The sequence below is a fragment of the Eucyclogobius newberryi genome, unplaced genomic scaffold, assembly GCF_026437365.1.
Source record: "Eucyclogobius newberryi isolate DKJ021-1_F unplaced genomic scaffold, fEucNew1.0.hap1 SCAF_20, whole genome shotgun sequence".
NCBI lineage: Eukaryota > Metazoa > Chordata > Actinopteri > Gobiiformes > Gobiidae > Eucyclogobius > Eucyclogobius newberryi.
In genome coordinates this window covers 24579125-24605968 of record NW_027315835.1, presented here as the reverse complement: position 1 = coordinate 24605968, position 26844 = coordinate 24579125, and the positions used below count along the sequence as shown (strand labels likewise).

Sequence of the window (26844 nt, the reverse complement as noted above, 5' to 3'; positions counted from 1 at the left end):
TATTTGCGTGTCTAGGTGGTTTTAGGGTAATTTTTTGCATTGTGGGATTTGCAGCATTTTTAATGCCCTGAACTTTGTCATTAAAGAATAATGCAAACTCATAACACTCTTAATGTGGAAATGAGTTCTAACGGCAGCTGAGCTGGAGGATTTGTTCATCTGTTACTGTGGCAACAGGACACTGTTGTTACTGCAGCTTCCAATTATTTCAGATAAATATCTTTCCCTAGTTCTACATAAGATTAGGTTTTACATGTTCAGCTTCTCTTTGTAAATCTCTTTTTGAACCTGGAGCTTTGACTTGCGCCATTTCCGTTCGGCCCTGCGGCACTCCCTTTTCTGTGCCCTGACCGAACCATCATGTCTCCATGGCAACTTCTGCTTATTTTTAACCATTTTAGCCTTCGTATGGGCAATGGTGTCCAGAACATTCAAAACACTAGATGTAACAGAGTTCAACAAAACATTTACATTAGAACATGAGACATTTTCAAAGTTTATCATTACCATAAACAGTGCACCTGTGCCATCATTTATGTGTCTCCTCTGAACAACTGCAGGACCAGCTGGAGGACTGAACTATTTATAGAAACTGTCTTTGATCAAAACACTGACATTTTGTACTTTTAAACTAAATCCTGCCAAAAGATAGAACATTATACTTTATTCATTTGATTTAGTTAGTTTAATAATTATATTCAATTAGATTTATGATGATATTTAGTTTATTAATGATATAAAGTCTCTTCTCTGAGCCACAGGGGGCAGTGCAGAGACCTGAGCACAGGACTAATGTGATGGTACTTCCTGGTTCTGGTCAGGACTAATGTGATGGTACTTCCTGGTTCTGGTCAGGACTAATGTGATGGTACTTCATGGTTCTGGTCAGGACTAATGTGATGGTACTTCCTGGTTCTGGTCAGGACCCGAGCAGCAGCGTTCTGGATGTACTGCAGATGTTTGGCGAGGCCAGTGAGCAGGCAGTTACAGTCTAATCTGCTGGAGACAAATGCAACAGTTACATTTATTTTAAGGGTTTCTGGAGACTTTTTGGACCAAATCAAAAGTGCAGTTTTGGGGAATATGGACAAAAATGACTACCGTATTTTTCACACTTTAAGGCGCACTTAAAAGCCTTTAATTTTCTCAAAAAACTTATTTATGGGTTAAATCTGGTTGTGTTTACTGACCACAAAGCGGTTTTGTTGATACACGTCTTGTTTCGCTTAATGCGAAACTTAGTGCAGAAAATACGGTATCTCTGTATTTTTAATATTTTTAAATTATTTTTAGGCCCGAGCCGAAGGACGAGTATCGTCCCGGCGAGGGACCTATTATAATTGGTACCGGGGGCTGAAAAAACGCAAAAATCGAGTACTAAACAAAGACGGATATGCTCGTGGGTAGTATTGAAAATTAGAACTCCGTGAGCTCTAATTTTGAGTGAAGGTTTTGTGAAAAAATATTGACTCAGTAGCGCCAGTTTGAATTCTGAAGCTGATACGTTTTATGGTATGGTCATCATGAATTTTAAACAAAATCGCTATTTATGGAAATATTAAAAGAATTCTATATTTATTAAACATTTTTTTGGGGGAAAATTTTGACGTAGCGTTTGTATAGATTTCAAAGTTGAACACAATGATATGCAAATGTAGTGGCTAGCTAATGAAATGGCTCTCTAGCGCCCTCTCCAAATTTGATTTAAAAAAATTCATAAAATACAATTTTTTTGTCGTAGACAACTGAAAAAAATCATAAGGGGTTAGTTTGTGACCAAGCACAATTTGACAAGATTACGTGACTCTAGCTTGAGGTTTTATAGCTGAAAAAAATGGGCATAAAAAAAGTTTCCATTATTAGGCCCGAGCCGGGGGCTGGAAAAATGCAAAGATTGAGTAGTAAACAAAAATGGATATTCTCGTGAGTGGTATCGAAAATTAGAACTCTGTGAGTTCTAATTCTGTGAGTTCTAATTTTGAGTGAAGGTTTCATGAAAAAATATTGAAAGACGGCGTAGTGAATTTTTAAACAAAATTGCAATTTTTGGTAATTATTCCAAAAAATCTATTTCGTAGTAATTTTTTGGGGGGAAGATTTTAATAGAGCGTTTGTGTATATTTCCAAGCTGAACGCAATGATAAGCAAATGTATAGGCTAGCTAATAAAATGGCTCTCTAGCGCCCTCTTCAAATTTGATTTTTAAAAATTCATAAAAGACTATTTATCGCAGACAACTGAAAATATTTTTAAGGAGGCAATCTGAGACCAGGCACAATTTAAGAAAATTATGTGACTCTAGCTTGAGTTTTTATAGCTTTGAGTATTTACTAAATGCTAACCTGACAAATATTGTCATTGATTTATATGTGTTTTGGTTTACAAGCATTTTGAAAGGGATGAAAAAATTCACTTTGATGTAGACAAATTAAATTTGGCACAGACATCCTTCACGAGCAATGACCACATCTCCAGCTATGCAAAGTGTTTATTCTCATAAATTAGAATGATAATTAGAAGAGGGAAGGAGGGAGGTGCACAAAGTCACAAACGCTGCCTAATAGTTTAGCCACAGGAAGGGGCGGGAAAGGGGTGTGGTCCTGCTCCAAAACTTAAGAAAACAATCTTATCTTCATTTCTTGCCATTTTAAATAAAAAAGCCAATGACAGCATACATCTAGCTGCAAGCATGTTACTGTGGCAACATGACAAACACTGCCATAGACTTAAATGCGTTTTGGATTACAGGCATTTTTAATGGGATTAAACTTACTTTGTACTTTGTCATTAACTGCTAAAAATAGACACTTACTTTCCACATCACACTGAACATAAAAGCCAGTGGGGACTTTATATCGAACCGTGTAGTTGTGAAAATGTTGAATGAAGTATTATACAGTTTGCACCGTTTGTGAGGAAGGGGTGATGTAGGCGGGGGATTAGAGGTGTGCTCTTCGCGGTGGCAAGTACCCCGTGGTCGCAAGGGGGGCGAGGGCCTTTATCGCCGCATGCGGCTTTAATTATTAGTATTATTTCTTTATCATAATAAGACATGTAACATTGCCAAATGCCAAAGATCCAGGGTTTCTCAGGAGAGTTGTCTTCGGGCCGATGTGGGCAAATGTTGCAAGGTTGGTTTTCCGCCCAGAGACAGCAAGAAGAGACGACGGACAAAATACATAATTATTTAACGTTCACAGTTACTCAAGACATTTGATAAGATAAAAATGTTACTGTTACTGTTATGGTTGTTATGTTGCTTTAATACAAAACAAAAAACATTAGTCGACAAAATTAACACTGGCTTTAGCATCCTACTTTATACAAATATCCACATGTCTCCAGAAATACACCTTTTGATGTTTAATTTGAGATGATCATTTGCAGTAAAACTGGCATCTAAAGGTTAACTAACTTCAAGTTGAAATTTCTGAACTTGTGAACTTCTGATAAGAATGTAGTGATATTTAATCATCCTCTTTAACATGTTACTGGTGAGGAAAGCAGATAAAACAATATCAATATCCTAGATAGACATGTTATATACTTAAATATGGGTTCACCATTCATTTTGCATATAGGTGAAGGAACCTTCAATTTGATGTAACTTCGGTTAGCACATGCTAGTGTGATCCAGTTGTAGCAACAGGCAGAGATAGCTTCATATGATGAACTCATGATGCTGTCTACATATAGCCTTAATTGCTACACAGTTAGCAATCTAGTCATTTTTAGCAATGCAGTGATGCCAAAACTGCACTTCAACCTCTCAAAGTTGTGAAATGTGCTTTGAAAATAATTGTAATGAAGAATTAAAGATATTTTATCCTCCATTTTTGTCCGTAAAATATCTGTTTGTGTTTGGAATGTAGAACCTTAAAAAGCCTTTGGGGTGAGTTTGGAACACTGCTAACACTTTAGAATCTGTTTTTCACTTTTTTGATAATGCCAGGAGTACAGGGCCTTGACATTTGTAGATTGTTGTCAAAAGTGGCTCTCCTCAAGTACCTCTTCCATGGTTTCTCCCATGGTCATGTCCCCATAACTGCTGGACAGACTCTTCCTGGTCCGCCCACCCTGCCCTGTGCCATGTGCCCTGGCGCTGTGTCCTGCCGCCACACTCGTCAGGGTCATCGGCAGCAGTGGGGGGCGAGGAGAGCTGGAAGGGCCGCCCTCTTCATAGGACTCGCTGTGGGCAGAACACTGGGGCCGTCGTCGCCCATGGGTGCTCATCCACAGTTGCTTGAGCGGAGTACCCCTGAAGCAGCACCTTGCGCTGAAGTGGTGGGTGAAGAGAAAGAGTTGCCGGTGCTTATTCAGCTCTGCCTGGACCTAGGACGCAGACAGGACTGTGTGATGCATTTAGTTTAGTCACATGTTCAGTATTTAGCAGAAATCTTGAAAAATTCTGCCTGAAGTTATGCTTTCATCATAAATGCCTTAAATAAATAACATTCCATTAGTTAATGTTATAATATCAAATAATTATTTATTTTAAAATGATCTAAAATGGCTTCATAATAATAATAATAACAAAAAGAAACAGGTCCATTGACGTGAGTACGTAACCTTCCAAGCTAATACTAACAAGACGGCTACAACACAAGCCTTACAGAGTGAGCCTCTGGCCATAGATTGACCGTGAAGAAGACGGTCTGAAAGGCATAATGCTTGAATGGGTGGTACAGATGCTGACTGCATTGCAGCGCAAGATGAAATTACGAGGATGCCAAACTGAAATGGCATCTGCGTATCCTTTTTTATTCTAAATTGTTTTTGTTTTTGACATTAGCTTATATTGACAGAACAACATTCATTGGTCAGGGTGATTATTGTGACTCTACATTGACAATGGTATTTATATAGACATGTTGTATATTGATTGATTTGATACGGACATGGTTGGGAGCCTGCAGAGACTTGGATGGCATAATGGCGATGACCCCTCAATTGCTGGAAGTGGATCTTAAGTGCACTGAAAAATATACCATCTTGGGCATGAATGGTGTTTAAACTAGGGAAATCTGTGCTGCCCGTTGGTCAAGTGGTTAAGGCACAGCCCACGTATGCCGGGCTCCAAACTCACGAGTGCCGTGAGTTTGAATCCCGACTTCGACAATTTACAGCACGTTTTTGACTTATGACTCTGATTCCTACTTGTCCCTCGTGATTCCTGTTTGCCGTCATCGACCCTGGGCCGTCCTGAGACTACCCTTTTCGCCTATCCCCTGATAACGCTTTCTTGCCTGTGTACTGAACCTGGAACGGACCTGACTACGCCTCTCATCTGCCCTCCGACACCGCGGTTGCTGGCGCTGCCCACTGCTGGAAAGATCTTTTGTCTTCGTCACTCTAAACCAAGAGACTTTGCATTTTTCTGTTCCATTTTCATTAAAGACTTGTTTATTCATTGCCTGTTTCTAGCCCCGTAAATTGGCTCCGTTCTGCCGTTCGTGACAGGTTTTACAATAAAATAATTACTTTATAAATGCTCTATAAAAAGTTTCTACAAAAGTACACTACATAAAAATACATTAAAGGAAACATGTTATAACACAACCAAGCCGGTGACCATGACCTTCCATCAATTTCTTAAAACAGTTTATTGGCCTGCATTGTAATGACTACAGCACTATTGCTCTGTACAACAGTTATTTCTAGTGAATTAGTCCTATGTAGTGGAATGGTAAAAGGGCCCTGTGAAGCATGTCTTGTGTTAAAACCATACCGATCACTAGAGGACAGAAGCTGTGCAAAGAGACTCAGTTGCTTTTGTAGTTCATGCACATTTTCATAAAACAATAAGTCTACAACAACAGCAAACCAGGAAAACCTCTTGTGCATGACTCTCAACACTGGTTCTAAATGCAAATCCTGGTGCAAGGCAAGGTTCTCTGTTTTGGATTAGTTGTAGTTGTGAAAGATCTTTTTTGGATGCACCCGAACAGATTACATAGCAATGGTTAGATGTGAAAGGACCAGTCACAGAATAAACAGCTTAGTAGTGAAAAAAAAAGGTAAAATAGATGTACATATTTTTTTATGGCTGCACTCCTTTTCTACGGTGAAGCTTAGTCTTGCTGCAATCAAGCGTATAAGTTGAGGGGCGAAACAATATGGGATTGTGAGATACCTGCTGAAGATGTAGAAGGGTCACTCCACAAAGCCACAAGCGACTTACTCATCTATAATTTTGCACCATATTCAGATAGAGCGTTTGCTGCTTGTAGCATAGTATCCTTGATGTTTGTTTCATGGAACCCCATATTCGGTATTGGGATCACACTCCCATGATTTCTAACAAATAGGGCTGTAGTCAACTGAAAAAATCATCAGTCGACCAAGAGCATGCCTTACGCAACGATTATTTGATAATAAAAAATAAAAAGTTATGTTTTGTTATTCATAAAGAGTCATTGTAGTTATTTTTTTGACCCAAAAATGATATGGCAGAGTCAGGAATAGTGTTCCTATTATAGTCTATTCACAGAAGTGAAAAAAAACAAAACAAAAAACAATGCACAACAGAAAGTTTGTGCAATTAGATGATGATGATGATGATGATGATTTATGTTATGTTTTTCATGTTAATAAAGTGCCTTTTGTTGGTACTCTGGATGATTTGTTAGATGAAATTGTTATTGGTAACCTAAATTGAAATTTTCCTTTTGACCTCGTTTACAGGTCAGGTTTTTGTGTTGACCCTAAGCAAGCTGGTAGGAAACTTGGATTAGGGCTATATATCGTGCCCAACAAAGGATTATAACTTGAACTCTTGAAACAGAGATATTCCTAAATAAAGATTTCATGAACTGAACTTTAAAGGCAATTGAAGTCTTAATTTGTTATTTTTGTTTTGTGTGTTACAGGTAGTGTTTCCTGGAGGATGGGCTGAAACAGGGATGATGCGTCGCTGTGGGTAGGCCCCGTCTGTCTGCACATCTGAGGAGAAGGATATAAACTGTACTCTCGCTAAAGATCAAGGAATCAATCAAAAAAACACTTTGGGTACATAGGAGGTACCAATAGCACTGTAAGAAGCTTAAAAGCTCTGAAAAATAGATTTTGCATGATATGGGACCTTTTAATATAGTGCTACATTAGATTAGATTAAACTTTATTGTCTATTAGTACAGGTATTAAGACAACGAGATGCAGTTAGCATCAACCAGAAGTGCAAAACAGCAGTTAAAGTGCAGAGTATGTAAAGTGAATTTAGTGAATGAATACAAAATGTAAAGTAGGGGACAGTATGGGGTATGAGCAGTATAAGTCGTAACTGACAGAAGAAGGTGGTTTGTAGATAAGTAACAAGGAGGGCTGGCAGCAGTAGAGGTAGGTAGTGCAAAGATAAGTATCAGAGAGATTAGCAGCAATAGGCTAGGTAGTGCAAATGATGAGTGTAAGAGGACTAGCAGCCGTAGAGGGAGGTAGTGCAAATGATAAGTAAGAAGAGATGAAGAAGAATACACATAATATACAGTTCAGTGCAAGGGTTAGTGGCTGGGGGGCAGAGGTGTGTGTGTGTGTGTGTGTGTGTGTGTGTGGTGTGTGTGTGTATGTGTGTGTGTGCAGTCTCTGTGTGTGTGTGGGGGGGGGGGACACAGTCTCAATGGAGGGGAGTGAGGAACCTGTGATGCGTTGGGCGGTTTTCACCACCCTCTGGAGTGACTTCCGGTCCGCAGCAGAGCAGCTGCCATACCATACTGAGACACAGTTGGTAAGGATGCTCTCGATGGTGCAGCGGTAAAAGTTCACCAGGATCAGAGGGGACAGATGGGCCTTCTTCAACCTCCTCAGGAAGAAGAGACGCTGGTGTGCCTTCTTGACCAGGGTTGAGGTGTTGAGAGACCAAGAGAGATCCTCGGAGATGTGGACACCCAGGAACTTGAAGCTGGTGACACGCTCAACCTCCGTCCCGTCGATAAGGATGGGGGTGTGTGTCCACTCTTCTTCCTGAAGTCCACGATGAGCTCTTTGGTCTTCTTGGTATTGAGAGCCAGGTTGTTGGCGGCGCACCACACTGCCAGATGCTGAACCTCTTTGTACGCCGTCTCATCGTTGTTGCTGATGAGGCCAACCACCGTTGTGTCGTCTGCAAACTTGACAATGGTATTAGAACCATGTACAGGCGTGCAGTCGTGGGTGAAGAGGGAGTAGAGGAGAGGACTCAGCACACAGCCCTGTGGGGCGCTGGTGTTCAGGATGAGTGTAGAGGAGGTGTGGTTTTCCAGCCTAATAGACTGGGGTCTGTTGGTTAGAAAGTCCAGAACCCAGTTGCAGAGTGAATCATCGACACCCAGGTCACTGAGTTTGGTAATCAGTTTGGAGGGGATGATGGTGTTGAATGCTGAGCTAAAGTCAATGAACAGCATTCTCACATAGGTGTTGTTATTGTCCAGGTGAGCAAGGGCGGAGTGTAGTGCCGTGTAGTGCCTCCGTGCTCCTATTCTGGCGGTAGGCAAATTTGGAAGGGGTCCAGTGTGGGTGGTAGGCAGGTTTTGAGGTGAGCCAGGACCAGCCTCTCGAAGCACTTCATGATGGTGGGGGTGAGTGCAACAGGGCGGAAGTCGTTGAGGCTTTCAGCTTTGGAATGTTTTGGCACTGGCACGATGGAGGTGGTTTTGAAGCATGTGGGGACAGCTGCTTGGGCCAGTGACAGGTTGAAAATGTCAGTCAAGAGATCAGCTAGCTGCCCAACACAGGTCCTGAGCACATGTCCAGGGATGCCATCGGGGCCAGCAGCCTTACGTGCATTGGTCCTACTCAGTGCAGCAGACACGTCGGTGAGGGAGAGTGTGAGGGGTTGGTGTCCTGTCGTGAGCACAGCCTTGATGGCTGGCTCCTGGTTATCCCTCTCAAAGCGAGCATAAAAGCTGTTAAGCTCGTCCAGGAAGGAGGCGTCGTTGGATGTTGGGGTGGTGTTGGTGGGTTTGTAGTCAGTTATGGCCTGGATGCCCTGCCACATGCGTCGGGGATCGGAGTTGTTCTTAAAGTGCTCCTCAATCCTTAGCTTGTGGCTGTGCTTGGCCTCCCTGATGCCCCTCTTCAGGTCAGCCCTGGATGAAGAGTAGGCCTGTGCATCGCCAGATCTGAAGGCGGCGTCACGTGCCTTCAGCAGTAGGCGGACTTCTCTGTTCATCCACGGCTTCTGGTTCGGGAATGTAGTAATCTGTTTGTGAGTGGTGACACTGTTGATGCTGGTGTTGATAAAATCCAGCACAGAGGAGGCATAAGAGTCAATGTCCGTGTGGGAGTCCAGTGTGGCCTGGGTAGCAAACACACTCCAGTCTGTGTATTCAAACCGCTGCTGTAGTTCAGAGTCTGCTCCCTCTGGTCACACTTTAACTGTCCTCACTGTGGGTTTCACACGTTTGATGAGTGGTGAGTACTTGGGGATTAAAAACAAAGAGAGGTGGTCAGACTGTCCAAGGTGGGGGAGGGGGACTGCTTTGTAAGCATCAGCCATGTAGGTGTAAACATGGTCCAAAGTCTTGATTCCTCTTGTAGGGCAGGAGACATGTTGATGAAATTTAGGGAGGGAACAGTCGGTTGGAGTGGTTGAAGTCACCCGCAACAATAAAGGCTGCCTCCGGATGTGATGTCTGTTGTTTGCTAATGGCAGCATGCAGTTCTTTCATCAATATCATCATGATATTACAGTCTGTAATCCATTTGTGTGTGGTGATCCACAGTCATAGCTCATCCATTTTGTTCGCCAGAGACCGTACACTAGCGAGGAAAATGCTGGGTAGGGAAAGCCGGTGAGGTGTTAGCTTCAGCTTAGCCATTAGCCCAGCTCTCTTACCCCATCTTTGTTTACGGTCTCGACGCCGCCTGCAAGCACTTCCGGTCGGCGGAGCCGGGTTGATTGTCTCGGTGGTCCTAGCGATCTCAGGGAAAAGTTGTAGTCCATCCATAAAGTAGTCCAAATTTTGTGATCCGATGTCCACAAGTTCCTGGCGGCTATGGAAAGTGTTTGCAAGACTACTACTATGGAACACGCCTGGACGAATGAGGGATTACACCGACATATTTGCAAGACAGTTCTGAGTGAGCAGGCTTGAAACAAGTAGGCAGATAACTACTATTTCGCTAAATCTGGAGAGACGCTGAGCCAGGCGTTGTGCACGCGCCGCCATCATTAGACCTGAAGGACATCCAAGTGACTACAAGTGAATCTTTTTCTACTCCTGGATGAATGAGGAATTACATCGACATAGAAAACATTACACTTTCATAAATAATACAATAAACTCACAAATATATTTTTACACAAATCTAAAAAAAGGGAAAAATAATTAATTTCACCAAGAGTGGCATGACGGCACACGTACGCCTAACGTGTGACGCAATATAATATATAAGTCCGGTTGACCGAAATATGGAGAGGATGATGGTATCAGGGAGAGAAATTTGAGACAGAGTTATGAGTTATGGTTTCAATCAAATGTGCCCCCGTGATTGCTACAATGCTTTGGGCAGGTAAGAGAAACGCCGGTACAGGTGTGTGTGTCGCCCTGGCCTCCCTGCGCTGGCTGACGAAGCTACTTCGTCACTTCGTCAGTCTAACAAAACAAATACAACTAGGCCAATTATCTTTTGATATTATTGAATTTAATAATTTTCAACACAATAACCAGATATTTGTGGTAAAATATAAGCCTAATTAAGCAATAGTAGAAAAAAGCTTCAGTTGTAGTCATCTGGACTCAGTTTGAAAAAATAGACGTTTCGACTCTCATCCAAGAGTCATTGTCAATAACAGAATTTAGGTCGAGAACTCCAATATTAATACTGTTCTGTGGTAAGACCCACCCATTGGGAGGAGCCTTCCTGAAGTAGAAAGAGTTGTTTGTTTCAACAGAAACTCCCCCTTGTATCTACCGAGCTAGCCTATTCAGAATCTTAATGGGCTATTAGAAACCTCTTTGTCTTTGTGAGACCCTGGCTCAACCACCCTGAGGACCTGATTAGCATCTGAATGTCCTCTACCTTTCCAGGGGTTCAGAATCCCATTATAAATAACAGGACGGGAAACTCCAAATAGAAGTATATAGGAAACCTACACACACGGCAATTGTAAAATTATAAAACACAAAAATAATATTTTTTCATACATATGAGAAGAAAATAGCCTAAATAATCTGTTTTTGTTTTGTTTTGAATGGTCCTACCGTAGCACTCGGTTGCGCGTAAACATTATAGGGCTAATTACATTTTTAAGTATAAATAAGACTTATTATGTACTAAATATGACTCCAGAGGGTAAAACGTCCATTTCCCCGCATTTTAGTCAACTTCAAGATACATTTTCTCATTAACTGCAGGGAGTTGGTTTGTGGATTTTTTTGTGTGAATACTTTATGATATTACCTTTATGAAAATATAAAAAGTTTTTATTCTCCAGCTCAGTGGAACGAAACTTGCTTTCTGGGGCTCCTATAGATCTCAGCCAATGGCCTAGTATTCATACTCTAACATGCTTTGCACTTTTTCGACGGCATTTGCTTCTTTTCTGCCGAATTCAAGCCATTCCTTCGCAATCCGCCGAAAAGTATTCCAAGTTGATTTAGTTAGGACCTTAGTCTGCTCATTATAATTGTCGAGGATGTGCAAACAGCACGAATATTCTCGTTCATGTGGCTGTGAAGACGCAGAACCTCGCCTGTCAGCAGCCATGTTTGTTTACATACAAACCGCATCACAGCAAGCTGCGCGCAAGGTTTTCAGGGTTTAATTAACGCTCATTGGTCGAAATAGCGTCACTGCCACATCACTGCATACAGTTAGTCTGCGGCGCTAACAAAAATAGGTCTGTCTTTGAGAGCCGATTACAAGAAATCGGCAGCAAATCTTTTTGTGGAATTTTGTTTTGGAGGTTATTGTTACGAGCTTTATATTATAGAATGTCAAAATTGTATTCTCCACCTCGGTGGACCAGAACTAAACGATAGAAATTCTAGCCGATGGCCTACTGTGTATCCAGTGCTTTGAAAAAATTGGTACCAGGAGTAGACCTCCACAAGGCTCTAGATTGGAATTTGGGTTCATTGCATGTTTTTGGCATGAATCCTTTTGTCTCTCAGTTTATCTCTTCTTCTGTTTTATGTTTTTGTAGTTTTTGTGCTAATGTGCTGTGTTCAAAAAGAGCGTTTCATTGCATTGGTAAATTAGGATAGGGATAAATTAAATACGATTAACCCAAAAGTTACGAATGGCACACTTTAATGTTAACGGTCTGTTAAACTGAATCAAACTGTCCAAGATACGAAGAACAATTTGAAAATAAAAAATCTATCATATTTATTTACAAGAAACCCATTTAAATCATATGAAACATCAACAACTAATTGAATTTGGCTATACTAGTACTATTCCTAATACAGTGCTAAGCATAAGCCAAATAGCTTTTCAACAGTATTCTGGACATAAATATAAAGATGTACTGGTTAACGACGCTATTAATGGGGTTTACTCTTTTGAATGTGTATGCGCCACCAGGAAGCAATATCACTTTCTGTACCAGTGTCAAACTCATTTTGGGCCATGGCTGAATTTCAAAACTCGCTGGGTCGCGAAACATAAAGTAAAAAAATAAAACAATGAAAAATATAAGAATAGTTATTTGTGGACACAGTTGCACAAATCTCCAGCAGGTGTAAGACCATATTCATGCATCAGCAGCAGGAACAGGAATATGGACTTATGATTTCTGATATGAAATGTTTATATCACAAACATGTTGGCTGTTGCTGCATAAACTCAATATGCGCTAACTATTTTTATAGTTTAAACTTAGCTTAGTGACTAAAGATTCATGTAGTGAATCAAATGAGTGTGTTGTGTTTGCATTCACAGTCACATTAGTGTGGACACAATCAGAGCTCATCACAGCTTCATGTCATTTTAATACTTTATTACACTGTGACCTGTGTTTTTTACCTATGGCTCCTAATCTGTCCAGTTTTGTATTTGTTTGGATGTTTTCCTCACAGATCATAATCATAGAGGTTTGTTTTCTCTACAACTCTAACATCCTCAAAACTGTCTCCTTTCTTTCTTCCATGTGTTTCCCCAAGCCACACGTCTCTTTCCCCGCTCAGACTTCTGCTCAAGTCTAGATTAGTGTGCAATGCGCGTTAGCATTTCTCAGCCCTTGGCACTCGCTCCAGCAGCACCGAGCAGCACGGGGAAGGGGTGGCTGCAGCAGAAGATCGTTGGACTCGTAGTTTTAGCAATAAAAACACTATATAGCGATAAGAAATTAATAAATATAAACTCGAAATGTTTTGTGTGCCGTATTAAAATGTCTGGGAGGCCGCATACGTATGCTTGACAACCCTTTTCTATACTAATGTTATAGCTCTGTTACAAACCACTCTGAGGGAACCATGATCTGTGGCAGCAATGGAACAAACTCCAAAAGCACTCGCAAATTCATTAAACAATTTAGGGTTAATTGATATCTAGAGCAGTGGTTCCCAACCTTTTATGTCTTGTGTACCCCCTGAGCCTTTTTGTCAAACCATGAGTACCCCTTCACTCATTATTAGTAGAAAAATAGAACGTAACCTAATTGATTCAATGAAAATAATTTTATTTGAACAATAAATTATCAGGCATTGTCTTAATTTTAACTCAAATTAATCATCAATATGAATAATATGTGGCCTTGAAAATACATATGTAATATAAACAAATAAATAAATATGAATTCAAAATAATCAACCTGTTTTTGCAATATATGGCATCTTAACTGAAAACAATTGGAGCCCCTTTGAGTAAGTCACCTTTAAACAGGCATTTCAACTTTAAACCAGGAACAAAACACTAATACTCAGGCTCACTATAGGCCTCGTTCTTTTCAAGTCATCTGAGCTTTAATGAGACACTTGAGCTTGCTTGGATTTCATAAGCTTTGATAGTCAGTTCTAAAGCAGGGCTAAAACAGGACTAAAGCAGGACCTGCAGGTCTAAAGCAGGTCTAAAGCAGGTCTAAATCTAAGCAGTACTAAAGCAGGACTAAAGCAGGACTAAAGCAGGACCTGCAGGTCTAAAGCAGGTCTAAATCTAAGCAGGACTAAAGCAGGTCTAAAGCAGGTCTAAAACAGATCTAAAGCAGGACTAAAACCGGTTTAAACCAGCTCTAAACCAGGTCTAAAGCAGGTCTAAAGGAGGTCTAAAGCAGGTCTAAAGCAGGTCTAAATCAGGTCTAAAACAGGTCTAAAGCAGGACTAAAACAGGTCTAAAGCAGGTCTAAACCAGGACTAAACCAGGACTAAAGCAGGACTAAAGCAGGACTAAAGCAGGACTATTAGAATAAGACACATAGTCATGGAGAATTGAGCTTATGAATTAAGACGCGCCTAAAACAGAAGAGCACATGTCCCGGGAGGAGACCGCGGTCCATCTTTAATAACCCGACGCATGGGACAACCCGCACATCACGCACATAACTCGTGCAGATCTTTCAATCAACGACGAAGCCCGGAAACACGCTTTCCGCAGGTGCCACGGCGCGTAAAGTTCCTCATTGTTGAGCGGACTTCCAAACACGCGGGGCTCTCGGGTCACGGCGGAGCTGTCACAAAGTAGCGTAGAGCGTCGCGGTAGTAACGCACCGCAGAAGCGCCGCATTCTTTTTTAAATTGTATATTTTTAATTATGGACTAGTGGCATTACAAGTCATTACATGAAAGCCATGTAACTGAAGACAGTCTTCTCAGGGACCTTCGTGGTGGGCCAGTCCAAATCGTCTCGCAGTCGGATGTGGCCTGCTGTCCGCCTTTTGGAGACCAGTGTACTATTATCTTCGTGGGGAAACATAACATGACAGGATAATTATATTATTTACCTTGGATTTTTCACGTACCCCGGCAGTACCACTAGGGGTACGCATACCCCAGGTTGGGAATCACTGATCAAGAGTGATATCAACCCTAGGGTTTGCCTATATACACATTTTCTAATCCACTTATGATCTTTAATATCATATTTTTATTTTCAATAAAGTGAGATTTTAAAAAATTACATTACTATAGAGTTGAAGGAGAAACAGAAAAAGACACTCTCAAAAGATCTGTCTGCATTTAAGAAGTCCACCTCTACTCCACTTATTATTCTAAATTAGTAGCACTTGTTTGAGCTTGTTAGCTGCATATAGATACCTGCCCACCCCCCAAATCAGTCAGACATCAACTACTACCATGGGCAAGACAAAAGAGTTGTGAATAGACACCAGAAACTAAATTGTAGACCTCTACAAGGCTGGAAAGGTCTACAGGGTATTTGGCAAGCAGCTTGGTGAAAAAAGTTCAACTGTTTGACCAATTGTTAGAACAAGGACAAGACTAAATATGACTGTCAATCTCCCTCGGTGCAAGATCTCAGGTTGTGGGGTATCAGTGATGATAAGAAAGGGGAGGAATCAGCCTAGAAATACATGAGGAGCTGGTCAATGACCTTAAAAGAGCTGGGACCACAGATTCAAAGGTTACGTCAGGAATACACTTTTCCATCATGGTTTAAAATCATCCTCACACAATGACCATCTGGATGATCCAGAGTAGTCATGGGGAAAAGTAATGGGGTCAGATGAGACCACAATAAAACGTTTTGGTATAAACTCCACTCGCCATGTTTGGAGGGAGAAAAAGAAGAGTACCATCCAAAGAACACTATCCCAACTTTGAAGCTTGGAGGTGGAAACACAATGCTTTGTGGGTGCTTTTCTGCACAGGGGACAGGACAACTGCACTGTGTTAAGGAGTGAATGAATGGGGCCATGTATTGAGATATTTTGAGCAACCTCTTCCCCTCAGTCAGAGCATTGGATATGGCTCATGGCTTGGTCTTCCAACATGACAATGACCCAAAGCACACAAGCCAGGATAATGAAGGAGTGGCTCCATAAGAAGCATATGAAGGTTCTGGAGACCTAAATCCAATAGAAGATCTTTGAAGGAGCTGAAACTCTGTGTTGGTCAGCGACAGCCCTGAAACCTGACAGATCTGGAGAAGATATGTGGAGGAGTGGGTCAAAATTCCTGCTACAGAGTGTGCAAACCTGGTCAAGATCTACAGAAAACTTTGTTGAAAAAACGATACGTTTCAACTCTCTTCTAAGGGTCATTCTCAATCTGCGCATCAGGACTGGGAACTCTGCCTACCGGGCGGGACCCCCTGATGAAAAGGTGTTATTGGTTTCACCAGAAACTAAACTTCTTTGTTTACTATCAATCCTTTAATGGGCTATAAGCCTGCTATTGTCCCTGGCTCACACTCTCTCCCCTCCCTGTGTAACTGATTAGCATCCGAATGCCCTTGTCTACCTCTCCAGGGATGCAAAATTTCATTATAAACGACCGGAAGTTTAAATCTTAACCCCCGTTCCTATTTAAGGATGGCCTTTTCTTTCTTCTTTTTTTAAACAAAGATTGCCTCTTAAACTCCTCTTTCAAACCATCTTTTTTTTCCTGCTTAGAATCTTCACCTCACTGTCTTCAATAGAGTGGTTTGTGGCTTTAAGATGAAGATGCACAGCACTCTGGTCCTGAACTCGAGTGTCTTCTGTGCTGATAAAGCCTCTTGTGAAGTGAGTTCCCGGTCCTGATTCGCAGACATATTTTTATTTTTTTTTAAACTGAGCCCAGATGACTACAACTAAATCTTTTTCTACAATGGAACACTCCTGGACGAATGAGGGATACCACGAACTACAGGAAATGTTTGACCTCTGTAAATGAATATAAAAAGCTTCTGTACCAAATAATAACATTGTAATAACATTTTCTCAGGTGTTGAAATACTACAGCAAAAATTGTAGCAACAACATACAAATCAATTACTAAAAAATTATACAATAATTTCCGGACTCTGTTTCTCACTGTGGAAATGCACCAACGATGAAAAATTCGGACCCGTCCATAATTGTAACTCGCCACGGCAATTGTCGGACCATGTCGGCCTCGGTGAAACTGAGAAAAACAGCATTTTACTTTTTTTTCCCCAAATTTGTGATTTTCATTTTTTTGCAGAATGTGCTAGTTGAAGTTATGAATAAGCCCCTGTGTGCTTCAGATAACACTATTGGTTGTCTTAAACGTATACATTAAGCTGTTAAAAATGTGGAGTTTTCTGGTCTTTTTCCTGCTCTCCTGGGGGGCGTCACCTTTTTCTAGCCAACGTGTTGTTTACATTTTCCACCAATCAGCTGTGATCCGCATGGCTACAGCTGCGTGCTCCGTGCTCATTACTCCAGACCGTCTGCAGAGCACAGTCTTCAGAGCTTACATTTCCTGGACTACATTGCAACGGAACTGTTTACTCAGGTACACTTTTACTTTACTACTAAATTATTGCTTTAACGCTGTGTTTTAAGGCGGTCTCGTGATCACTTTAGAATCTTACTTGTCTGCTCCGGTGGAGCTAATGCTAAGCTAATATGTTGCTTCAGTGCACTCTGCAATACGGGCTTAATGTGACTACTTGCTGTTATCACCATGTTATCGGGTTATTTTTCGGCGTGGGTTGGCCCGTGGGTTGTGTGGGTCGTGCTTTGTGTCTGTTTTATGGTGCTAAACCGGCCCCACAGCCCGGAGCTAAACGCAGCTATTCGGAGCTAAGTTGTAAGCTAAACTTTTCTATGTTATCGGGTTATTTTTTGGCGTTTTGTCTGTACAAATTATATACTTATGTAGTATTTCTTGACCCGTGGGTCGTGCTTTGTGTCTGTTTTATGGTGCTAAACCGGCTGTTAGGCCCGGAGCTAAACGCAGCTATTCGGAGCTAAGTTGTAAGCTACTTTGCTATGTTATCGGGTTATTTTTCGGCGAGGGAAGAGAAAAAAACTACAACTCCCGATACCACTTCTGGTCACGTGGCTTACGCACTGCGTCACTCGAACCAATCACGCGCTTGCCTGGCCATTATCAGCTTCCTGTGTGTCTCTCTGTGCACGGTGTTGGAAGAGACAACAGGACGGCTGAACCAGGTAAGCTTTGCGACTAAAACACACGCTTTTAATCACTTTAATGTGCGCCGGTTTTAAACTCGAGTGTATGTTTATGTTTTGGTGTGCTGTTCTGCAAGTGTTTTGCTTTTACGAGCCGTGTTATCTCAAGTGAGCTAGCTAGCATCGCTAGCCGAGGGCAGATGTCCCAATATCTCCGCGTTTTGCATCTTAAATACACCGTTAACGTCACAATGTGAACTGTTATCTGTGAAGCGTGTTATTCCCATATTACTGTTAACCCTAATCCTTTTATCCCCTTTTCAGAATTGGCAAAGACACCCTGACTGACATGACCTGTCTCTACGTGAAGTCTGCTAAGGAGCGTGGTAAGTGTAAAACATTATTTTGGTGATTTTCGTGTTTTAATGATTAGAGTATAATTAACCATAAGCAACATCTGTTTTTCAGGTGAGCCTGCAGTTTGTACATCAAGCTTCAGATCACTGTGGAAACAGCTTCTCCCACACATCAGAAGCTGCAGGCCACGCAGATTATCAAGCGAGCATACATGAAGACCAGGGTTGACACTTTGGAAGACATCGCTGAGGTTAGTTTATATTATTTGACTACTGTAATGTGTAAACATTAGCCTGGCAAAACTTCAGTGCTGCTCTCTGCTTAAGATATGTTTCTTCTGTTCTCATTTTTTTACAGTGTCGCCCTTGTCATCAGGTAGTGGAAAACAGCTCTCCTGAGTCTCACCTCAATATCCCACAGCTTGTTGGAACGGCGGATGGCAAAGTGTTTGTCAAGAACTTGGACTGGCAGAAGCATCTGAGTCCCTTCTTCAGACGGCTTCCAAAGATCAAGAGTTATCAGCACTTCAGGTATTTATATTGAAACTCTCACATTGTGTTAAAAAAAAAAAAATAGTTAATGAGTGTTTTATGTGAAATAGTTAGCCATTTCTTAAATGTCCTGTTATTTGTTTACAGCTTTGATGCCAAGAGTCGAGAGTCACAGCACAGAAGAGTGCACAGACGAAGAAGAGGATGAGGATGTGATCTCTGATGTAATTGGACTCTGGTGGTGTACATATCATATCTATTATCTCATATCTCATATATTCAAAGCCATGGACCCGTTGCAGTTCGTATACCTGGCCCTGGCATCTGTTTATAAGAGTTATTCTATTAAGAGTGTTTTTAAACTTCCTATAAGTTACTGTCCTTTCCCCCTGTATCTACTGCGTTGTAACATTAAAGGCTATCTTATCTTATCTTATCTTATCTTTTGTTGTTTGTGTTGAATCATTCAGTGCACCATTGTTGGTGCACTGAATCACCTGTGAATTATGTTTATCGACAAATGCAATGAACCCTATTCTCATTCTGATTCTTTGATTCTATTCAGGGCCTTTTGTAATCCAAGTATTTCCATTTTAATATAGTAACTTCTAATTCTGATTCAAGTCCAGTTACCATCAATAACAACACTCCTCTTGAGTCTTCAGTGACAGCTGTAGGGGGAGGTGGTGTCAGTGTGACAGGGGGGAGGGCTTATCTCAATGAGATGCAAATGAGCCCCCCTGTGACTCTGGGCTCACTCCGGTGAGAAACTTTGGAAGCCGTTTTCTCAGTGAATGGGTTTGAGAGTTGTATACATTCAAATGACCACAACTTACTTAAATATTAGCAGATCTACATGAGTGAGATATCATTGGAAAGCTTTGAATTCACACTTTCAGAATCTGTGAATAACTCAAAATGTCTCCGGGTAGACATGTAACTGGATTGGCCACGGTCAGTCACAATTTCTAAGTGGGAGAACTTGAAAAATTGCAAAACATTAAACTAATTATATTGAATTATGTCGTTGTAATCCCTCATTCGAGTGTTCCATTGTAGAAAAAGCTTCGGTTGTAGTCAGCTGGACTCAGTTTAGAAAAAATAGACGTTTCGACTCTCATCCAAGAGTCATTGTCAATAAGCGAGTTTAGGCTGGGAACTCAGATATTTATACTATTCTATGGTAAGTCCAGCCCATTGGGCGGGCCTTCCTGAAGTGGAAAGAGTTGTTTGTTTCAACAGAAACTTTAATGGGCTATTAGTCTCCCCTTTGTCTTTGTGTGACCCTGGCTCGCTCACCCTGAGGACCTGATTGGCATCCGAATGTCCTGGTCCTCTACCTCTCCAGGGTGTCAATATTCCATTATAGACTACAGGAAGGTTGAATCGTAACCCTCCGTTTCTGTTTAAAGAAGGTCTTTCTTTTTTAACAAAAATTGCTTCCTTAACTCCTCTTTCAAACCATCTTTTCTCCCTGCTTAAAATCTTCACCTCACCGTCTTCAAACAAGTGATTAGAGGCTTCAAGATGGAGATGCACTTCGCTCTGTGGTCCTGAACTAGTATTTCTTCTGTGCTGATAGAGCCTCTTGTGTAGAGGCTGTTTAGTCTCTCCTATGTAACGTTCTTTACAACTTTCTTCACTGCATTGGATAGAATAAACTACATATCGAAAAGATGGTTTGAAAGAGGAGTTAAGGAAGCATTTTTTTTGGTGCAAAATTCCCTACAGACATGTGACTTTGTTCATCTCCACTAACATGTACATATATTTCCCCACTCTTCATCTTTTAAAACAAGGTTGGATTCTTTTTCCAATTTCTTTTTGATATATTTAGAAGAGTAGCTATCCAGACTAGCAATACATTGATATAATTTAGATCATATTCCCTAAGAAAGTTCAATTTATAAGCCTTGATAAAAACAAATCAGTAAGAGGGTTATAATGGTCATAGCTTTGTTTAGTTTTTTGGTTATAATAACTAATTTGTTAATACCGATAGAAATTCTGTTGATCTAAGACAAAGGATTCCTTCAACACGTCAAAGCTTTTTATCTGATCATCTTTGACAATCTGGGGAAAAACATTATTTGTTTTGTAATAGTACAGTACTATTTGGTACAAAACCTCGGTCATAAGCCAAACAGTTTAAGATTTTAACTTTATTTAGTTTATTTCCATGTTGTAAACACAGATTTTACCCAGGGATTATAAACTTAATTTTGTCATCTGCCAGAAAGGCCTGTACAGAAACCTCTAGCATGACATTACTCTCAATATTTTTGCATTAAAATATATATGCTGGATCACACCAGTACAGCATCGCCCAGATTTGAGCTTAAAATAATAAGACTCTTAAGAAACTCACCTCACTCCACGAACGCCTAGCAGCCCAAATGGACACACTGCTAAGAGATGGAACTCACCCTGAATGGCTAAACGAAGGGCATACGATCCTGATCCAGAAGGATCCCTCAAAGTGTACAGTCCAATAACCTGTCTCTCCTGCCTGGATTGATTACAAAAAAGCATACGACCCAATGCCACATACTTGGACCATTGAATGCATGAAGTTGCACTACATCAATGGAACTCTAAGAGCGTTTCATAAGGAACTCGTTGAGGTTGTGGAAAACCACCCTTGAGGCCAATGGCAAGCCACTTGCACAGGTGTCCGTCAAATGTGGCATATACCAAGGTGATGCACTGTCCCCACTGCTGTTCTGCATAGGTCAGAACCCTCTCAGCCAAAATAATCAACAAGACTTGCTATGGATACCGACTCAGGAACGGGGCCACCATCAGTCACCTCCTCTACATGGATGATATCAAGCTGTATGCTAAGAGCGAGCGAGACATTGACTCCCTGATCCACACCACTAGGATCTACAGCTCAGATATCAGAATGTCATTTGGACTAGAGAAGTGTGGTCGAATGGTGACTAAGAGAGGGAAGGTAATCCACACAAGGGAGTCTCACTCCCGGAAGGAACAATAGCAGACATTGAGGACAGTTACAAGTACCTGGGAATCCCACAGGCAAATGGCAACCTCGAAGAGGTAACAAGGAACGCAGCTATGGCCAAATACCTACAGCGAGTGAGACAAGTCCTCAGAAGCCAGCTCAATGATAAGAACAAGTCCCGGGCAATAAACAGCTACGCCCTGCCAGTGAACCGATACCCTGCAGGAATAATCAGTTGGCCAAAGGAGATACAGACCGAAGATGTTAAGACACAAAAGATCCTGATGCATGGAGGGTTCCATCCCAAATCCAGCACCCTGAGACTGTACACTAGCTGTAAGGAAGGAGGCCGGGGACTAGTGAGCATGAAATCCACTATCCAAGACAAAACGTCCAAGATCCATAAGTACATCAAGGACAAGGCTCCTACAGATTACGTGCTCAGTGAATTTATCAGAAAATGGAGAACTAATTAAATATATACCGTTTAAATTATCATCTGAAGGATTCAAATATATTGGACTAATTGTCTCTCCCAAAATCAATGACATAGCATAGTTAAATCTGAATCATGCAATGACCAAAACTAAGTGACTTACAAAGATGGACCCCTTCTATTATCATTGATCATTATCAATCTTACCAACATTGTTATAGCAATGCAGCTATTACCTAATCATTCTTGATTATTTTTATTTTTTTAAGTAAATCCACCAGTTAATTAGGACATTTTTTGGAAAGGAAAACAAGACTGAAATTAGAAAAGCTACAGTTACCAGTTGACAAAACATGAAATACTAAATATTCTAGAATGATACTGACTCTTCATATTTGGACCTTGAAGCTCTGGGACTATGTATTATTAATATTTCCTTAATATAAGGGCTAAATGATAACATTGTCGTAAAAAATACCCTTAAAACTTGGCAAAATGTGCGCAGACACTTCATTTCTAGACCCCATTTATGATAATCCCGATTTTCCAGTGTCATGCACAGATGCAGGCTTTAAAATGTCGAGGGATGCCGGTATACAGCAGATCCAGGACCTCTTCTCTAGTGGGAACCTAAAATCTTTCTCCCAACTGAAGAATCATTAAGTCCATCCTCACCTCCTCCATCACCGTGTGGGACGCTGGAGCCACAGCTAGGTACACAAAAAACAAAAAATCTACAGTGCATTGTGCGCTCTGCTGAGAAGGTGATCGGCTGCAGACTTCCATTTCTGCAGTATGTCATTTCTGTACGTCTCCAGGACACTGGCACAAGCAGCTCGGATCACTGGTGGCCTTTCTCACCCTGGACACGGACTATTTGAGCCTCTCCGCTCAGACAGGAGGCTACGGTCTATCAGGACCAGAACCTCCTGCGACTAGAACAGTTTCTTTCTCTCTGCCGTTGGACTCATGAACACTTCTTAAAGGTCCCGTGTCATGCAAAATCGACTTTTCAGAGCTTTTAACCTTCTTACAGTGCTATTGGTATCTCATATATGTGCCCAAAGTGTTTTTTTTTATTGATTCCTGCAGTCTTTAGCTAGAGAACAGTCTGTATCCTTTACCTCAGATGAGTAGATGAACAGGGGAGTCAGCAGCATTTTAATTGTTTTTTCTTAATGCATGCCTAATTCGATTTGATATACTGTATCTGGCTTTTATTATTGTTCATTGTTGTATGTTTCACCAAATCACCAAAGCAAGTGTCTAGCCTCTGAATTTTGTTCATGTGGCTAATAAACCTTTTCTGTTTCTGATTCTGAATCTGAAAGTGAGGGTCACTTTGTTCTGGCTAATGAAGAATGGTAAAGTGTATGTACATCTCAGTGGAGAACCACAAAACCACATGCTTGGAGAGAATTATGTTGGAAAAAATGTATGTCAAAGTAGCTATTACTTACAGGGAAATTCTGACTGTTGGAGAAAATGTGGCAATCAGAAGGCAGACCCCTATCATGTGTTTTGGGACTGTCCTGTTAATGCACTGTAGACTGTTTTGGACATTGCCATCCCTCTTCATTTTAGAACAATGTACTTGGACCTCAGGACTCCTGCTATGGGCACAACCGGCAGCCATGTCTGGCGCATACTCCTGGCAGCAGCGAAAAAGGCCCACACAAATAAATGGATGACACAAAATGCACCGATAATCAAGGACTGGACTGATGGACATTCAAAAAATGGAAAACATCACATTTGGACTCAATTTGAATATGGACAAATTTGACAGACTGTGGGCAAAGTGGGACAATTGTTTGGGTTTACATGAGCTTTAGTTTCTATTGTTTTGTTGGCTGTTATTTGATTTATGTCTGTTGTTGTTGTTCTCTCTCTGGTCTTGTTTTGTTTATTCGTGTATTTATTTTGTTATTATTATTATTATTTTAAAGATAATGAAATAATCCTTTGACTTGTAGAAACAGACCTTTATAGGTATTTACAAATAAGGAGTTATTATAATCAAGAAATTAAACAACGTAATCACCATCAAAACTCTCTGACCTAAATCTTTATCAAGGCTTATACATTAGAATTTCAAGGGGAATAATATCTAATTTCTAATCTGGACAGCTACTCTACTAAATATGTTAAAAACAAATGGGAAAGAGAAAGCAATCTCAGTTTTACAGACAAAGAGTGGGAAAATGTGTGTACATCCAAGGACCACAAAATCCCATGTCTGGAAAGAATTTTGATGTCAAAGTGGCTATTATTTACAATAAAATGCAAATTGTTGGAGAGACCGTCGCTGTCAGGAGGCAAAACATTACCACGTGTTTTGAGACTGTCCTGTTAACAATGCACTGAAGACTGTTTTGGACATTGCCATCCCTCTCAATTTTAAAAAGTGGATTGTTACGAAAACTTTACCTCTCCATTGGCAAAACAGTAGAGCACTGCCACCAGGAAACCCTGAAAGGACAAAAATAGACAGGTCATTTTTTACGTCTATAGGAAAATATAGTGAGACCTTTATAGGTTTAGTTCAAGATAATTGGAAAGTGCGTTTTGTTCCTGCCGGAAGTTCAAAAAACGAACCTTGTGACAGCTAAATGAGCTTCTAGCTCATAAAAAAATTATGTAAATACATTACTGACAACATATTATAAATGTCAATAGAGATTCATTATTCAAAACAACAATTTAATGGAACAATTGAAAAAAATGTTAACCATTAGACTAACTGCATATGCATGGCAAGTTGGCGACTGACCTGAAAGGAGCTGAGCGTCAGGTTGATGAAGTTGCGAGCATATCGGCTGCTGCCCTCCACACACTCGTCCACCAGCACCGTGAAGACCACCTCGTGTATGCCCAACAGAGGGACCAGCACCAGGGTGGCACGTGCCAGGCTGAGGGTGCATGACACACTATGGTTTAGTTTATTGAGCATTATCATGTCAAGGGCACATACAAAAGCAATAATGCAAAATGCATATTCCAGTTTAAATGGACATAGTGAATACAATTGGCTTTCAATTTGTGATAATCTGTAGCCTTAGGTTTCTAACCATCTTATAATCACAAAAGTTTCCTCCAGTAAAGTGTTCACATCATATGTATCATGTGTATTGCCAGCACAGAACTCCCTATATTAAACATGCATAGCCATAAAGAGCTCAATTTTACACTGTCTTGTTTGTTTTATGGCATGCACTGTTGAAATGTGTATACTTGTATTGGTGTATTTTGTGCATTAAGGGCATATGCAATCTTGATATGTAATCTTGATCTGTTATCTTTATATGGCCAAATGCAACAGTGAAATGTAGAGAATGTTAACTATGTACTTTAAAACCAAATGTTTTTGAAATGGTTGTGGTTGCAACTAAATGGTTGAGGTTTTACCTCAAAGTTTAGACCACAATTTGGGGAAGTCTAAGGTGCAACCTGTAAACAACTATTCATCTTATTCAGGAAGGTGCTGTGGGCGCCGCCATTAATTGGGTCCCTCCATCCACGTACATTAGTTGACATAGGGCTGCTGATCTCAGCAGAAAATGAGTTTTACACAGACAAAAAGCCATATATCGTTGACTTGATGGTGGACATGAACATCAAACATTTCACACAAATCAACCTACTATACTGGTATATCGAATTTTAGCAGCGAGAATTTTCCCTTTTTCTCCACTTAAGTAAGAGGAATTCCCACTCAATTGCAAATTCCAAAAGAAGTACTAATAAGGGGCAGGTGGATAGGGTGTGTTAGTTTCAATGTAGTTAGCTCCTCCCTTCATACAGATATAACGCAACTGGTGATTCACCAGTACTCTGTTAAAGGAACTGAAGAAGATACTTGGATGAGTGACAAAACTCTTGTACAAATAATTGCAATTTATTTTGCCATGGAACCTTCCTGGACGATTGAGGGATTACAGAGATATAATGTTGGGACAATAACTCTGTTAGTGCCTGAACTCACCAGAGCCAATAGTGCACAGAGCCTTTTTCTTCCAGTTCAGGAAAACTGGGACTATCCCAGACATCTTTTTGTCTGTCATGATACAAAATTAGAGTGATAAAATGGACTATATGGGCTGATCCAATGCTTCAATATGAAGCATATTTCTCACTCATGATTCCAATTGTTAGGTGTAACCATAGATTAAAATAGATTTATTTATTCTCTTTTTGTAGGTGCTACTAAAATATTCATCCATCACACATATGGATGCCTGTTTGAAGATTTTTTTTACCATTAAAAGGTTAATTTAGTTTTGTTTTGAAACATTAATTTCTATGTAAACAGTTCTACATTTGAATCTTGTTGAATCTCATGGATATTTGAGCGGTTTGGGAAACTTGTAAATGCCCCAAACCAAAATCCTTTGCGGACTGTGTGTCAAAGCACCTGTATCTGTAGTCGGAGAAGGTGACCAGGTCGGCCTTTAGCTTGGACAGCAGCAGCATTAGGATCTTGATGAAAATGAAGAAGATTATCTGAGGACACACACACATTTCAGGATGAGCATACTGAGCTCATATAAAGTGACACAAGAGAGCGTAACATCACATGAGCTCACAAGACAGCAGAAGAACGTAGAGCCTGAAATCACTGTGAAATGTGCTGCACTGA

At 40.7% G+C, this 26844-nt stretch overlaps 1 protein-coding gene across 1 annotated transcript in view; it reads right to left on the bottom strand.

Moving 5' to 3' along the window:
* Positions 1-3980: 3980 nt before the first annotated feature.
* The window catches only part of glp2r (glucagon-like peptide 2 receptor), an 87843-nt gene continuing 64979 nt past the window's right edge, over positions 3981-26844 (bottom strand). The window contains exons 10-13 of the mRNA XM_072456785.1: positions 26620-26708; positions 24979-25117; positions 24636-24677; positions 3981-4332 (exon numbers count right to left, since the gene is read on the bottom strand). Coding sequence (XP_072312886.1) covers positions 3985-4332; positions 24636-24677; positions 24979-25117; positions 26620-26708 — 618 coding nt within the window. The 3' untranslated portion in view covers positions 3981-3984. The remainder of the gene's footprint in view (positions 4333-24635; positions 24678-24978; positions 25118-26619; positions 26709-26844) is intronic.